This window comes from Mus musculus, chromosome X (genome assembly GCF_000001635.26).
Source record: "Mus musculus strain C57BL/6J chromosome X, GRCm38.p6 C57BL/6J".
NCBI lineage: Eukaryota > Metazoa > Chordata > Mammalia > Rodentia > Muridae > Mus > Mus musculus.
In genome coordinates, this window is record NC_000086.7 from 75,291,455 (window position 1) to 75,308,120 (window position 16,666).

Consider the following 16,666-nt stretch of genomic DNA (forward strand, 5'->3'; position numbering starts at 1 on the left):
ATAGGCCTGCATAACCTTCTTCAAACACATGACTCTATACCTAGCCGTAGCATAATGTAAAAATACATTTAGTCCAACTTCAAAAGTACCTATAGTCTACCACAGTACCATCAATGTTTAAGAGTACAAAGTTCAAATCCTCTTCTGAGATTCATGCAATCACTTAACTGTAATCTTCTGTACAATCAAAATCAAAAGGTAGGTCACATGCGTCCAACATCATAGGACATACACTACCATTAGAAAATACCATACTGTGGAAATACTAGACCAAAGCAAGACCAAAAACCAGCTGGGCAAACTCCAAACCCTGTACCTCCATGTCTAATGTCCAATTCCTTTCATCTTTGTTGACTGCAACACAACACTTTCCCTTGGGATGGTTCCAATACCTGTTAGCAAATTTCCTCAGCAGGTATCCTATGGCTCTGGCATTTCAAATATCTGGGTCTCTAAGGCATCTTCAACTTTACAGTTTCTTGTTCCAATGTCTAGGATCCACACATGATCTTCCAGTCTCCTCCAAAAGGCTTGGGTCACTTCTCCAGCTCTGCCCTCTGTAGCACTTCCAGAGTCTGGTTGATTGTTGCTGCTAATTTTGGTGGTCATCCCATGGTACCAACATCTCCAATATGCTGGGGTATTCTGCTGCACCTGGGCCTCACCAATAGTCTTTTAGGTTCTCTTCATAGTGACAGGTTTCAAATTCTTTGCATGACACCTTCAGTCCTAGGCCATCAACTGCAATTAAGGCTGCAACTTTGCTCATGGCCTTCCATGGCCTCTCACCATGCCAAGCCTCAGCTGCTCTCCATGACCCAATTGTGCCTTCAAAACCAGTTCCACCTGGGTGACTCTTTCCCATTACCTTGTACAGCTGTAGCGGGAGGTACAACTTTGGCTATCTCTAGAACTCAGCTTCTTTGTTCTCTCATAAAACACTTCCCAGAAGATGTCACCTCAATGATCCTGGTCTCTTCTTAATCACTGCTAATGTCTAAGCTCCAGCTAACCATCACCAATTGTCACAGTAGTCCCTTTTATTTTTGACTCTAAGGCCAGAGCCACATGGCTGAAGCTGCTGAATTCTGCTTCTTGCTGGGGCTGGAACATGGCCCCTCCCCTTGTTTTATTATTACATTGTCAACACCTTTCCAATTCCTTCATGGACTAAGCCTGGCTGTCCTGTAACCTTGAACTCAGAGATCTGCTCTCTCTCTCTCTCTCTCTCTCTCTCTCTCTCTCTCTCTCTCTCTCTCTCTCCCTCTCTCTCTCTCTGTCTCTCTCATAAAGGTGTAAACTACCATGCCTGGACTAAGCTTTTCATATCCACTATTCCTCAAGATCTGGATCAAAAGTCTGTGTCCTCCATCTCTGGATGTAGTTCATTCCATATTAAAAGTACACATGAAAATAATAACCAACTAGTAATAATGTCTAACATGATATAACTATTCCTTGTTAAATGGCAAACACAAACAATAATCTTAGCTGGGTGGGATTTTGCCCCAAAGTCACCAGTCCCTTAATCTGTTCATCTCCTTGAACACAGGATTCAGCTCTAAGGCTTCTAATTACTTGAACCATACATTTTGTATTTTTCTTTTCTAAGTTTGCTACACATGATCAAAATGCTATTCATGAGAGTAAACCACAGCACAGAGTTTAAACTTGGTTGACTTTTACATTTTGTCAATGCAATTAATCTGGTGAATCTCTTCACCTTAGCTTCAGACAGACTCTTCAGACAAGGGCAAAAAGCAGCTACAATATTCACCAAAATATCACAAGAAGAGTCTCTAAGTCACATACTAAAAGTTTTCTTTTCTGAAGCATCTAGATCTAGGACTGCATAGATCAAATCATCCTCAACACCACTATCTTCCATATTCCTATTAGGATGGCCCATTAAGTCCCACTGAAAGCATTTCATTACTCTCCAAATCTGAAGTCCAAATCCACATTTCTTCAAATAAAAACATGGTCAGATCTATCACTGCAATATTGCAAACCCTGGTATCAAATTCTGTTTTGGTTAGGGTATCCATTGCTATGAAGACACACCATGACGAAGGCAATTCATATAAAGAACAACATTTAACTGGGGCTAGTTTACAGGTTCAGAGGTTCAGTCCATTATCAGCAAGGCAGTACGCATGGCAGTCTTCATGCAGGCATGCTGCAGGAGGAGCTGAGAGTTCTACATCTTCATCTGAAGACAGAGGAGAGGACAGTCTTCCAGGCAGCTATGAGGAGGGTGTAAAAGCCCAAGTGCACAGTGACACAATTTCTCCAACAAAGCCATACCTAATCCAAAAAGGCCATACCTCCTAATAGTGCCACTCCCCAGGCAAAGCATATTCAAACCACCACAGTTTCTCCTGGAACTCACTCTGTAGACCAGGTTAGTCTGTAATTCATAGAGATCTGCCTGCTTCTGCCTCTCACATGCTATGATTAAAGGCATTCACCACCACTACCAGGCCAAAGTATCTATTCTTTATGCTACTGGATTAAGATATAAGAGCTAATTATAATGTTTTACATTTATATTTAGTCACATTTGCAATGAAGAAAGCTGTATTACAAAAGTTCAGGCAATGTTATTTAACTAAGTACAAAAGTCTCTTCCTTTCCCCCCAGTTCTTGCTCATTTTGAGACTGGCCTTTTTTAACCACTGGCTAGTCTGTAGACTAAGCTGGCCTCAAATTCAGAAATCTGCCTTCTGAATACTGGATTGCAGGAAAGCATTAACACACCCCACATTTAACCAAAGTATTTCTGGATTAGTATTCTAAATTAATATAAAAAAGTACATGTCTATAATATCATAGAGTTGGAATATAGAGACAAGCAGTTCTCTAGAGTTCATTGACCAAATGAATTCAAGGTTCAATGAGAGACTCTGTCTCAGAAAACAAGGTGGAACTCAGAAGGATCACCTTCCCAGACATGGAAGACTTTTTCTTTGACTAAAAGGATTCTTCCAAGAGTGGTTTTATAACTATGGCCTGAAATGAGCTTTCTAAACCAGAGGAGAGAGAGAGAGAGAGAGAGAGAGAGAGAGAGAGAGAGAGAGAATTATATGAAATGTGAAATTTTCGAAGTTAACCAAACTGGAAAACTAGAAGGGACAATAGTAATCAATAAAACAAGTAAAAAAACAAATCATGATTTAAATATGCTTGGCCCAGGGAGTGACACTATTAGGAGGTATGGCCTTGCTAAAGTAGGTGTGGATTTGTTGGAAGAAGTGTGTCACTGTATACTTGGGCTTTTACACCCTCCTCCTAGCTGCCTGGAAGACAGTCCTCTCCTCTTTGTCTTCAGATCAAGATAGAACTCTCAGCTCCTCCTGCAGCATGCCTGCCTGGAAACTGCCATGCTTACTACCTTGATGATAATGGACTGAACCTCTGAACCTGTAAACCAGCCCCAATTAAATGTTGTCATTTATAAGAGTTGCTTTGGTCATTGGGGTCTCTTCACAGCAGTAAAATCCTAACTAAGAAAAACTATATATACATATACATATACATATACATATACATATACATATACATATACATATACATATATTCTTTTATGATATATACATATACAATTATATATTTACATATATATATATACATATATATAACTATAGAGGGAGATAGAGAGAATCAGATAGAGTACTTAAAGAGCTTGACAAGTATTTCTCATAATTAATGTCACACCAAATTATATAATGAGGTAAGACATAATCACACAAAATAAACTAAGGCCTTCTGTGTGCACATATGTACAAGTTTGTATGTCCATCTTTGTCTATTTGCCTGTCTGTCTCTCTATCTCTGTTTGTCTCTCTGAACATACTATCCAAACTACTTAAATCAGAATGAAACAATGCTTGATGGTGTCCAGATTAAGGGAAGCCAGCAAAAATGGTGTCAGTAAATGAACAGAACCAAAGATTGTTTCTCGGAAGACAGAAGAAAACAGTATTTCAGTAGCAAAGTAACCAACTTCATGGTTGGTGATGAAAAAATCTAAGTCAAGGTTTAGAACTTATTGGTAAAATAGATCCACTAGTACCATTTAACAAAAAGACTTAAAATTTGACTTATGTTAAATAAGGGTTTTGTTTGATTGTTTCTACAGTAAAGGCTAGTTTGAGGCTTTTATTTGTTTTTCAATGTAGAGAATTGAATCCAGGAATTTATGTGTGCTAGGCAAGCACTGTAGTACTGAACCACAATATTGAGTTGGTGCTGTTATTTTTATATTACCATTTTCTACAGTGTCTGGCATATATAAGATCCTTAATAAATATCTTAAAAGAATAAATGAAATATATACATTTGAAAGCATATTATACATAAGGATTATATGCAAAGGTACAGATGACAGCATTATTTAAAAACATACTAATAAAACTTAGAAGAAATATCTTATGCTTATGTGTTTATGTCTTTATTGTCTGTACCACAACCAAGTTCTAAGCCCTTAGTTCTTCATTAAAATAGTTTACAATTACCAAAGCCACATATCAAAGTCACTTGATATATTTACTGTCTGCTTAAATTTGACGGATCAGGCAAAAGAACAATGAAACAATCACAGTTGTTAGTGAAAGGATAATATAAATAACTAACCTGGGTTTTCCATCGACATAAAGACAGTTTCTCCTGAGAATGGGAACAGGGTAAGTGTATCTTCATAGACCATTTTGTGTTTGAAAGTATATCCAGAGAAGAAGATAGATAAGAAGTCTGTCTGTGCTCCAACACTGAGAATGTGCCAGTATGCCACCTCATGCAAACAAACTGTCAACTCCAAGCTATCAAAAACATAGCCATTGATGCCTACAAAAGCAATTGAGAATAAGTGGTATAATTTTGTTGTAACCTGGATTTGTCATTTTGGATATGATTGTTAGGATACAATTAGAAATTAATATATACTATGTCTATTACCTCACCACTGAGAACAGTTACCAATCAGGTAGTTGATTAATATTTAATCACCCAACTCCAATCCTAAAGTGAGGAGAGTCATATAGCATCATGTAAGAAGAGATTTGGGTCCTTTACGCTTGGTCCTTTCTGTTGGGGCAGACTGCTAGCTAGTCTTCTTCCCTGAAGACACCAAATCCTGAGCCATCCCAGAATATCCGCTGCACTCAGAGTAGTTGCTAAGAATCCTCCCGAAGTCCCACAGTTGCCACTGGGAGCCCAGTAGACTCAGGACCCATCACCCCCAACCCCAACCCCTGCTAGCTGAATACCACTCCCCTTCTGCCATCCCAGGAGATCCACTGCACTTAGGGTTACTGACACCACAGCCTGAGACATCCCAGGAGACCTGTTCCACACAGGGCAACTGGCATCCCAGGAGATCTGCTACACACAGGGCAACTGATCAACTGATCAGCAGCTTGCTTGCTCCTCTAAAGACAACACAGCTTGAAGGCATTGCAGGAGCTCCTTTGTATACAGGGCAATAGATACCACAGTCTGAAGATGTCTAGCAGGCTCTGTGGCATGCAGGACAACTAACTCAACAGACTGAAAGCTTTCCTGGAGTTCTGCACACAGTGAAACAGAAATCACAGGCTGCCCCGCCCCCTGGTGGAACATCTTCACACAGGACAACAGCTTGACTGCTCTTCTGAAGATCCAACCATCTGAAGGCCTCCTAGGAGATCTAATGCAGCTTCTCTGCCCCTATGAAGAGCCCCTAGTTGGAAAGCCCCACAGGTGGTCTGCAACAGCCAGGGTCACAGGCCTACCAGGAGACCTGAAGCAACCCAGGCAAAAAAGGAGGCAGATACCAGACAGAGTCACCCAAACCAGCAAACACCAGAGATAACCAGATGGTAAGAGGCAAGTTCAAGACCATAACCAACAAAAGCCAATATACATGAGCATCATCAGAACCCAGTTCTCCCACCACAGCAAGCCCTGAATACACCAACACATCTGAAAACAGGAAGCTGACCTAAAATCTTATCTCATGAAGATACTAGAGTCCTTTAAGGAGGATATAAATAAGTCACTGAAATAAGTACAGAAAAACACAGATAAATAGGTAGAAGCCCTTAGGGAGGAAACAAAAAAGTCCATTAAAGAAATGTAGGAAAACACAATCAAACAGGTGAAGGAAATGAATAAAGCAGTTCAAGGCCTAAAAGTGGAAGTAGGAACAATAAAGAAAACAAAAATGGAGGGAAATCTGGAAATGGAAAACCAAGGAAAGGGGTCAGGAGTTACAGAGGTAAATATCACCAACAGAATACAAGAGATAGAAGAGAAAATATCAGGTATAGAAGATGCCATAGAATGTGGGACTGTGACAGGCACCTGATTTTGGGAACATGGCTTGCCTTTCCGTCCCTTGTAGATTTCTTTATTGGGTAACCGGAGAAAGCCCCATTCAACCAAAATAGGCTGCCTAACGATGGGATTGGCTTTCTCCTAAGAAGCCTCTTCTAACCTCTCACCAGAAGGCTATCCTGTGCTCAAGCCACAGACCTGACCAAGGACTCTCCCACCATAGGAACCATCCAGCACCCCCATCTCCCTGCTCTCTCCTCCCTTCATTACCAGGGCCAAGTACTACCCCAGAGCCCCTATTCTGTTCTTAGCTCCTCCACAGTATCCTGCACGGGATGCCAGAGGCTGAAAACCTGGTACTTGGGGCTACCTCTTATCCACCACCCACCATGTGGGGTCAGTGGCTTCCCACAGCCAGATACCCACCAGGAGCCGCATGGAAAGCATGCACAGTCCTCCCACGTTTGTCTGCCCAGAGCACCAGAACACTGGCGGGACAGGGGTTCTCTCCCACTCCCCTCTTTCCCCCATGCCTTGCAATAGAAGAGATTGACACAACTGTCAATGAAACTTCAAAACATAACAACTTCCTAACCCAAACCATCCAGGAAATTCAGGACACAATGAAAAAACCAAATATAAGAAAAACTGTATTGGAAGGAAATGAAGATAATCCAACCTACAGGAATAGATGGCCATAAAGGTACAAGAAGCCTATAGAACACCAAATAAATGGGACCAGAAAAGAAAATCCTCTCATCACATAATAATCAAAACACTAAATGCACAGAACAAAGAATAAGTATTAAAAGCTCCAAGGGAAAAGGGTCAAGTAACATAAATAGGTAGACCTATCAGAATTACACCAGACTTCTCAACAGAGATTATGAAAGCCAGAAGAGCCTGATCAGAGGCCATGCAGACTCTAAGAAAACACAAATGCCATCCCAGGATATTATACTCAGCAAAACTCTCAATCAACATAGATGGAGAAACCAAAATTTGGTTTTCCAGAACAAAACCAAATTCAAACAGTATCTGTCTATCTACCAATCCAGCCCTACAGAGGATCCTAGAAGAAAAACTCCAACAAAAGGTAGGTACCTGCACCAAAGAAAGAAATTGAGCATCTCACAACAAAACCAAGAGGAGAGAACCACCGGCACATAAAGCCATCTATAAAAACAAACATATCAGGAAGCAACAGTCATCTCTCTTTAATATCTCTCAATATTAATGGACTCAACTCACCTACAAAAAGACATAAGCTAACAGACTGGATACACAAACAAGATCCAGCATTTTGCTGCATACAAGAAACACATCTCAATAACAAAGACAGACACTATCTCAAAGTAAAAGGATGGAAAATGGTTCCAAGCAAATGGTTCCAAGACACAAGCTGGAGTTGACATCCTAATATACAATAAAATAGACTTTCAACCTAAGGTTATGAAGCGTTATGAGGAAGGACACTTCATACACATCAAAGGGAAAATCCACCAAGAGAAAGTCTCAATTCTGAACATCTATGCCCCAAATGCAAGAGAACCCACATTCATGAAAGAAACTTTACTAAAGCTCAAAACACACATCTAACCCCACACAATAATAGTGGGAAACTTCAACACTCCACTTTCACCAATGGACAGGTCATTGAAACAGAAACTAAACAGAGACACAGTGAAACTAATAGAGGTTATGAACCAAATGGATTTAACAGATATCTACAGAACATTTCACCCTAAAACAAAAGAATACACCTTCTTCTCAGCACCTCATGGTACCTTCTACAAAATCAACCATGTAATTGGGCACAAAACAGGTCTCAACAGACACAAGAAGACTGAAATAATTCCATGCATCCTATCAGATCACCATGGACTAAGGCTGGTCTTCAATGAGAACAAAAACAACAGATAACTCAAATACCCATGGAAACTTAACAATTCTCTACTCAATGATAACTTGGTCAGGGGAAGAAAGAAAAAATTAAAGACTTCCTGGAATTTAATGAAAATGTTGACGCATCATATTCAAACCTATAGGACACAATGAAAGCAGTGCTAAGAGGAAAATTCATAGCACTAAGTGCCCTGGTAAAGAAACTTGAGAGATCTTACACTAGCAACATAACCCAATACCTGAGAGCTCTATAACAAAACGAAGCAAACCACCCAAGAGGAGTAGAGGTAGGAAATAGTCAAACTCAAGGCAGAAAGCAACCAAATAGAAACAAAGAAATCAATACAAAGAATCAACAAAACCAAAAGATGGCTCTTTGAGAAAATCAACAAAATAGATAAAGCCTTAGCCAAACCAATTAAAGGGCCAAGAGGCAGTATCCAAATTAATAAAATCAGAAATGAAAAGGGAAACATAAAAACAGAAAGGGAGGAAATTCAAAAAAATCATCAGATCCTACTATAAAAGTCTATACTCAACAAAACTGGAAAGTCTTGATGAAATGGATGGTTTTCTAGACAGATACCACATACCAAACTTAAATCAAGATCAGGTAAACTATCTAAAAAGGCCCATATCACACAAAGAAATAGAAGTCATTAAAAACCTCCCAACCAAAAAAAGCCCAGGGCCAGATGGATTTAGTGCAGAATTCCAGCAGACCTTCAAAGAAAACCTGATACCAATTTTCCTCAAACTATTCCATAAAATAGAAACAGGAGGAATACTACCTAACTCGTTCTATGAAGCCACAATTACTCTGATACCTAAATCACACAAGGATCCAACCTAAAAAGAGGACTTCAGACCAATCTCGCTTATGAATATTGATGCAGAAATACTCAATAAAATTCTTGCAAACCAAGAACACATCAGAACGATCATTCACCATGATTAAGTAAGCTTCATCCCAGGGATGTAAGGCTAGTTCAATATACAAAAATCCTTCATCAATGTAGTCCATTATATAAACAAACTCAAAAAAAAAAAAACCCACATGATCATCCTCTTAGATGCAGAAAAAGCATTTTACTCTCAGGAGCCATAATGGGACAAGCCAATAACTAGCAGGTGATCATCCTGAAGTGGCCTGCTTTAGGTTATTATGTAATTTGCAACAGGTGTGCCCTCATTAAGCATTGCTGAAAGGCACTCATTTTAGGAAAGATTCCTGCTATTAATATGCTTTTCTTGTTATTATTAAACATGTATAAGAATCAGTAAGTAATAGCACACACCTTTGGAGCAGGTATCTGCAGATCCACAAAGATGTACTATCTTGTAGTGATGCTATGTAGACAAATAGATAAGTCTTAATGATGATCCTATAAGAATTCCTATATCTGTGATTATTAAGCTCCTTTATAATGGGACTGCTATTAGATCCTTTTCTGATAATCAAAGCTGCAATGAGAACTCTGCCAGTCTCCAAAGTGTCACCAGTTAATTGCTCTTAGATGGTAACCAGCCTTTCTTCTACTCAGAGCACATTCCAAAAGGTTGTAAAACAATTAACCTAAATAAATAAATAAATAAATAAATAAATAAATTGGAACTAACTATTTATTATAGTTGCTAGGACAGAAGATAAAATATCTACTGGGTTTATCTATACAAAACTTCACTAATGACTTAGTTATGGTTTTAAACCTTCAGTGAACCTGAAGAGACAAGTGATGGATGTTTAGCTAGGTGATTACTCCTAATGGATATGAATGTAAACATTCACTGTTGTAAACTTCTATTTCAATTTATGATTTGTTTTTTGTGTGTGTGGACTTGTGATGAACTTTGTAACATGGGATCATGTATTTTGAAAGATGTATAAGTACTGAGGACAAAGATGAGTGGGATTTATAGATGAGACTTTTTTGCCTTTTCCCCACTTAGACAAGACGTTTTTCCTTTTCTCTACATACATAATTTTTCCCTTTCCCTGCTTAGGATCTTTCAACTTTCCCCCTTAGAAATGTTTAATAGGAAACTTTTCACAACTTAGTAATAAACTCTATAATCACTTCTCTAAATGTCTACTCTTCCTGTGACATGACAAGCAGGTTGAAAGTTAGAGCCCAGCATTTCCTGCTGAGATAGAACACAGGTTGTATTGCTTAATCCTCCTCTGCTAGGCTACAGGTGTTAATCACCTACTCCTGCAGTCTCTTACCCTCAGAAAGAGCAAGAAAATTGTTAGGACTTTTTAGAAATTATCATCAGCATTTCAGTACAATTAGAGAGCTAGAATGCCCTGGCTTTATTTTAAAGCCATCACCAGAGTCCGACTCTGTGACTTCACTTCTACCCTACCCCAGGACAGGAGGCTCCTGGCATTTGACAAAATACAACATCCCTTCATGTTAAAAGTATTGTAGAGATTAGGAATTCAAGGCCCATACCTAAACATAATAAAGTAATTTACTGCAAACCAACAGGCAATGTCAACTTAAATGAAGACTTACTTGAAGCAATTCCACTAAAATCAGGGACAAGACAAAGATGCCCACTCTCCCCATATCTATCCAATATAGTACTCGAAGTATTAGCTAGAACAAGTAAAACTACAGAAAGAAATCAAGGGGATACAAATTGGCAGAGAAGAAATAAAGGTATCACTATTTGCAGATGATATGATAGTATACATAAGCAACCCTCAAAAACACTACCAGAGATCTTCTCCAGCTGATAAGCAACTTCAGTAAAGTGGCCAGATATAAAATTAACTCAAATAAATCAGTATCCAAGTGACAAACAGGCCAAGAAAGATATTAGTTCCAAAGCATGGAAGAAAAGCCTCCTCTCTTTCCCTGTATCTGCCTTTTCCTCCTGGGACCTGGAAGTTCCACCTGTCCATTCTGTCCAGAAATTGGCTCTTGGCCTCTTTATTAACAACTCAAGAACCAGACCTTAGTAGTATCAGCACCTCCCTCTACACCTCACCTTTTCTGTCCAGTAAAACAAACAAACAATCAATCAATCAAAAAACAACAAAAACAAAAAACAACCTCTTCTCCCAGATATAAATTGAACAAAACCATAACAATTAAGTACATTACAAACCATGAGGTACAACTGACATCCAGCCAATCAATTTGTGAATTAGACAAAGTGCTCTACCATATTTCCTAACTGAAAGAATTATGATTTTGGCCGAACTTAGGAAATTAGTCTGAACAGGTGAGAGGGTGCGCCAGAGAACCTGACAGCTTCTGGAACAGGCGGAAGCACAGAGGCGCTGAGGCAGCACCCTTTGTGGGCCGGGGACAGCCAGCCACCGTCCGGACCGGAGGACAGGTGCCCGCCCGGCTGGGGAGGCGGCCTAAGCCACAGCAGCAGCGGTCGCCATCTTGGTCCGAGACCCGCCGAACTTAGGAAATTAGTCTGAACAGGTGAGAGGGTGCGCCAGAGAACCTGACAGCTTCTGGAACAGGCAGAAGCACAGAGGCGCTGAGGCAGCACCCTGTGTGGGCCGGGGACAGCCGGCCACCTTCAGGACCGGAGGACAGGTGCCCACCCAGCTGGGGAGGCGGCCTAAGCCACAGCAGCAGCGGTCGCCATCTTGGTCCGGGACCCGCCGAACTTAGGAAATTAGTCTGAACAGGTGAGAGGGTGCGCCAGAGAACCTGACAGCTTCTGGAACAGGCGGAAGCACAGAGGCACTGAGGCAGCACCCTTTGTGGGCCGGGGACAGCCAGCCACCGTCCGGACCGGAGGACAGGTGCCCGCCCGGCTGGGGAGGCGGCCTAAGCCACAGCAGCAGCGGTCGCCATCTTGGTCCGGGACCCGCCGAACTTAGGAAATTAGTCTGAACAGGTGAGAGGGTGCGCCAGAGAACCTGACAGCCTCTGGAACAGGCAGAAGCACAGAGGGGCTGAGGCAGCACCCTGTGTGGGCCGGGGACAGGCGGCCACCTTCCGGACCGGAGGACAGGTGCCCGCCCGGCTGGGGAGGCGACCTAAGCCACAGCAGCAGCGGTCGCCATCTTGGTCCGGGACCCGCCGAACTTAGGAAATTAGTCTGAACAGGTGAGAGGGTGCGCCAGAGAACCTGACAGCTTCTGGAACAGGCGGAAGCACAGAGGCGCTGAGGCAGCACCCTTTGTGGGCCGGGGACAGCCAGCCACCGTCCGGACCGGAGGACAGGTGCCCGCCCGGCTGGGGAGGCGGCCTAAGCCACAGCAGCAGTGGTCGCCATCTTGGTCCGAGACCCACCGAACTTAGGAAATTAGTCTGAACAGGTGAGAGGGTGCGCCAGAGAACCTGACAGCTTCTGGAACAGGCAGAAGCACAGAGGCGCTGAGGCAGCACCCTGTGTGGGCCGGGGACAGCCGGCCACCTTCCGGACCGGAGGACAGGTGCCCACCCGGCTGGGGAGGCGGCCTAAGCCACAGCAGCAGCGGTCGCCATCTTGGTCCCGGGACTCCAAGGAACTTAGGAATTTAGTCTGCTTAGGTGAGAGTCTGTACCACCTGGGAACTGCCAAAGCAACACACTGTCTGAGAAAGGTCCTGTTTTGGGCCTTCTTCTTCGGCCAGGAGGAGGTCCAAATACAAGATATCTGCGCACCTTCCCTGTAAGAGAGCTTGCCAGCAGAGAGTGCTCTGAGCACTGAAACTCAGAGGAGAGAATCTGTCTCCCAGGTCTGCTGATAGACGGTAACAGAATCACCAGAAGAACAATCTCTAAACAGAGTCAACTATAACTACTAACTCCAGAGATTACCAGATGGCGAAAGGTAAACGGAGGAATCTTACTAACAGGAACCAAGACCACTCACCATCACCAGAACCCAGCACACCCACTTCGCCCAGTCCAGGGAACCCCAACACACCTGAGAACCTAGACCTAGATTTAAAAGCATATCTCATGATGATGGTAGAGGACATCAAGAAGGACTTTAATAAATCACTTAAAGAAATACAGGAGAACACTGCTAAAGAGTTACAAGTCCTTAAAGAAAAACAGGAAAACACAATCAAACAGGTAGAAGTCCTTACAGAAAAAGAGGAAAAAACATACAAACAGGTGATGGAAATGAACAAAACCATACTAGACCTAAAAAGGGAAGTAGACACAATAAAGAAAACTCAAAGCGAGGCAACACTAGAGATAGAAACCCTAGGAAAGAAATCTGGAACCATAGATTTGAGCATCAGCAACAGAATACAAGAGATGGAAGAGAGAATCTCAGGTGCAGAAGATTCCATAGAGAACATCGGCACAACAATCAAAGAAAATGGAAAATGCAAAAAGATCCTAACTCAAAATATCCAGGAAATCCAGGACACAATAAGAAGACCAAACGTACGGATAATAGGAGTGGATGAGAATGAAGATTTTCAACTCAAAGGTCCAGCAAACATCTTCAACAAAATTATTGAAGAAAACTTCCCAAATCTAAAGAATGAGATGCATATGAACATACAAGAAGCCTACAGAACTCCAAATAGACTGGACCAGAAAAGAAATTCCTCCCGACACATAATAATCAGAACATCAAATGCACTAAATAAAGATAGAATACTAAAAGCAGTAAGGGAAAAAGGTCAAGTAACATATAAAGGCAAGCCTATCAGAATTACACCAGATTTTTCACCAGAGACTATGAAAGCCAGAAGAGCCTGGACAGATGTTATACAGACACTAAGAGAACACAAACTGCAGCCCAGGCTACTATACCCAGCCAAACTCTCAATTATCATAGAGGGAGAAACCAAAGTATTCCACGACAAAACCAAATTCACGCATTATCTCTCCACGAATCCAGCCCTTCAAAGGATAATAACAGAAAAAAACCAATACAAGAACGGGAACAACGCCCTAGAAAAAACAAGAAGGTAATCCCTCAACAAACCTAAAAGAAGACAGCCACAAGAACAGAATGCCACCTTTAACAACTAAAATAACAGGAAGCAACAATTACTTTTCCTTAATATCTCTTAACATCAATGGTCTCAACTCGCCAATAAAAAGACATAGACTAACAAACTGGCTACACAAACAAGACCCAACATTTTGCTGCTTACAGGAAACTCATCTCAGAGAAAAAGATAGACACTACCTCAGAATGAAAGGCTGGAAAACAATTTTCCAAGCAAATGGTATGAAGAAACAAGCAGGAGTAGCCATCCTAATATCTGATAAGATTGACTTCCAACCCAAAGTCATCAAAAAAGACAAGGAGGGACACTTCATTCTCATCAAAGGTAAAATCCTCCAAGAGGAACTCTCAATTCTGAATATCTATGCTCCAAATACAAGAGCAGCCACATTCACTAAAGAAACTTTAGTAAAGCTCAAAGCACACATTGCGCCTCACACAATAATAGTGGGAGACTTCAACACACCACTTTCACCAATGGACAGATCATGGAAACAGAAACTAAACAGGGACACACTGAAACTAACAGAAGTGATGAAACAAATGGATCTGACAGATATCTACAGAACATTTTATCCTAAAACAAAAGGATATACCTTCTTCTCAGCACCTCATGGTACCTTCTCCAAAATTGACCACATAATAGGTCACAAATCAGGCCTCAACAGATTCAAAAATATTGAAATTGTCCCATGTATCCTATCAGATCACCATGCACTAAGGCTGATCTTCAATAACAAAATAAATAACAGAAAGCCAACATTCACATGGAAACTGAACAACACTCTTCTCAATGATACCTTGGTCAAGGAAGGAATAAAGAAAGAAATTAAAGACTTTTTAGAGTTTAATGAAAATGAAGCCACAACGTACCCAAACCTTTGGGACACAATGAAAGCATTTCTAAGAGGGAAACTCATAGCTATGAGTGCCTTCAAGAAAAAACGGGAGAGAGCACATACTAGCAGCTTGACAACACATCTAAAAGCTCTAGAAAAAAAGGAAGCAAATTCACCCAAGAGGAGTAGACGGCAGGAAATAATCAAACTCAGGGGTGAAATCAACCAAGTGGAAACAAGAAGAACTATTCAAAGAATTAACCAAACGAGGAGTTGGTTCTTTGAGAAAATCAACAAGATAGATAAACCCTTAGCTAGACTCACTAAAGGGCACAGGGACAAAATCCTAATTAACAAAATCAGAAATGAAAAGGGAGACATAACAACAGATCCTGAAGAAATCCAAAACACCATCAGATCCTTCTACAAAAGGCTATACTCAACAAAACTGGAAAACCTGGACGAAATGGACAAATTTCTGGACAGATACCAGGTACCAAAGTTGAATCAGGATCAAGTTGACCTTCTAAACAGTCCCATATCCCCTAAAGAAATAGAAGCAGTTATTAATAGTCTCCCAGCCAAAAAAAGCCCAGGACCAGACGGGTTTAGTGCAGAGTTCTATCAGACCTTCAAAGAAGATCTAACTCCAGTTCTGCACAAACTTTTTCACAAGATAGAAGTAGAAGGTATTCTACCCAACTCATTTTATGAAGCCACTATTACTCTGATACCTAAACCACAGAAAGATCCAACAAAGATAGAGAACTTCAGACCAATTTCTCTTATGAACATCGATGCAAAAATTCTTAATAAAATTCTCGCTAACCGAATCCAAGAACACATTAAAGCAATCATCCATCCTGACGAAGTAGGTTTTATTCCAGGGATGCAGGGATGGTTTAATATACGAAAATCCATCAATGTAATCCATTATATAAACAAACTCAAAGACAAAAACCACATGATCATCTCGTTAGATGCAGAAAAAGCATTTGACAAGATCCAACACCCATTCATGATAAAAGTTCTGGAAAGATCAGGAATTCAAGGCCAATACCTAAACATGATAAAAGCAATCTACAGCAAACCAGTAGCCAACATCAAAGTAAATGGAGAGAAGCTGGAAGCAATCCCACTAAAATCAGGGACTAGACAAGGCTGCCCACTTTCTCCCTACCTTTTCAACATAGTACTTGAAGTATTAGCCAGAGCAATTCGACAACAAAAGGAGATCAAGGGGATACAAATTGGAAAAGAGGAAGTCAAAATATCACTTTTTGCAGATGATATGATAGTATATATAAGTGACCCTAAAAATTCCAACAGAGAACTCCTAAACCTGATAAACAGCTTCGGTGAAGTAGCTGGATATAAAATAAACTCAAACAAGTCAATGGCCTTTCTGTATACAAAGAATAAACAGGCTGAGAAAGAAATTAGGGAAACAACACCCTTCTCAATAGCCACAAATAATATAAAATATCTCGGCGTGACTCTAACGAAGGAAGTGAAAGATCTGTATGATAAAAACTTCAAGTCCCTGAAGAAAGAAATTAAAGAAGATCTCAGAAGATGGAAAGATCTCCCATGCTCATGGATTGGCAGGACCAACATTGTAAAAATGGCTATCTTGCCAAAAGCAATCTACAGATTCAATGCAATCCCCA

General features: G+C 41.0%; 1 protein-coding gene across 7 annotated transcripts in view; it reads right to left on the bottom strand.

Annotated features, from left to right (window-relative positions):
• The window catches only part of F8 (coagulation factor VIII), a 212,395-nt gene that overhangs the window by 121,111 nt on the left and 74,618 nt on the right, over positions 1-16,666 (bottom strand). For 5 of the 7 annotated variants that reach the window (XM_006527790.4, XM_006527792.4, XM_006527791.4 and 2 more), the window contains one exon: positions 4,636-4,845. The exons of the other annotated variants lie outside the window; for them this stretch is intronic. In XM_006527790.4, the coding sequence (XP_006527853.1) occupies positions 4,636-4,845 (210 nt within the window). The remainder of the gene's footprint in view (positions 1-4,635; positions 4,846-16,666) is intronic. 7 annotated transcript variants of the gene reach the window in all.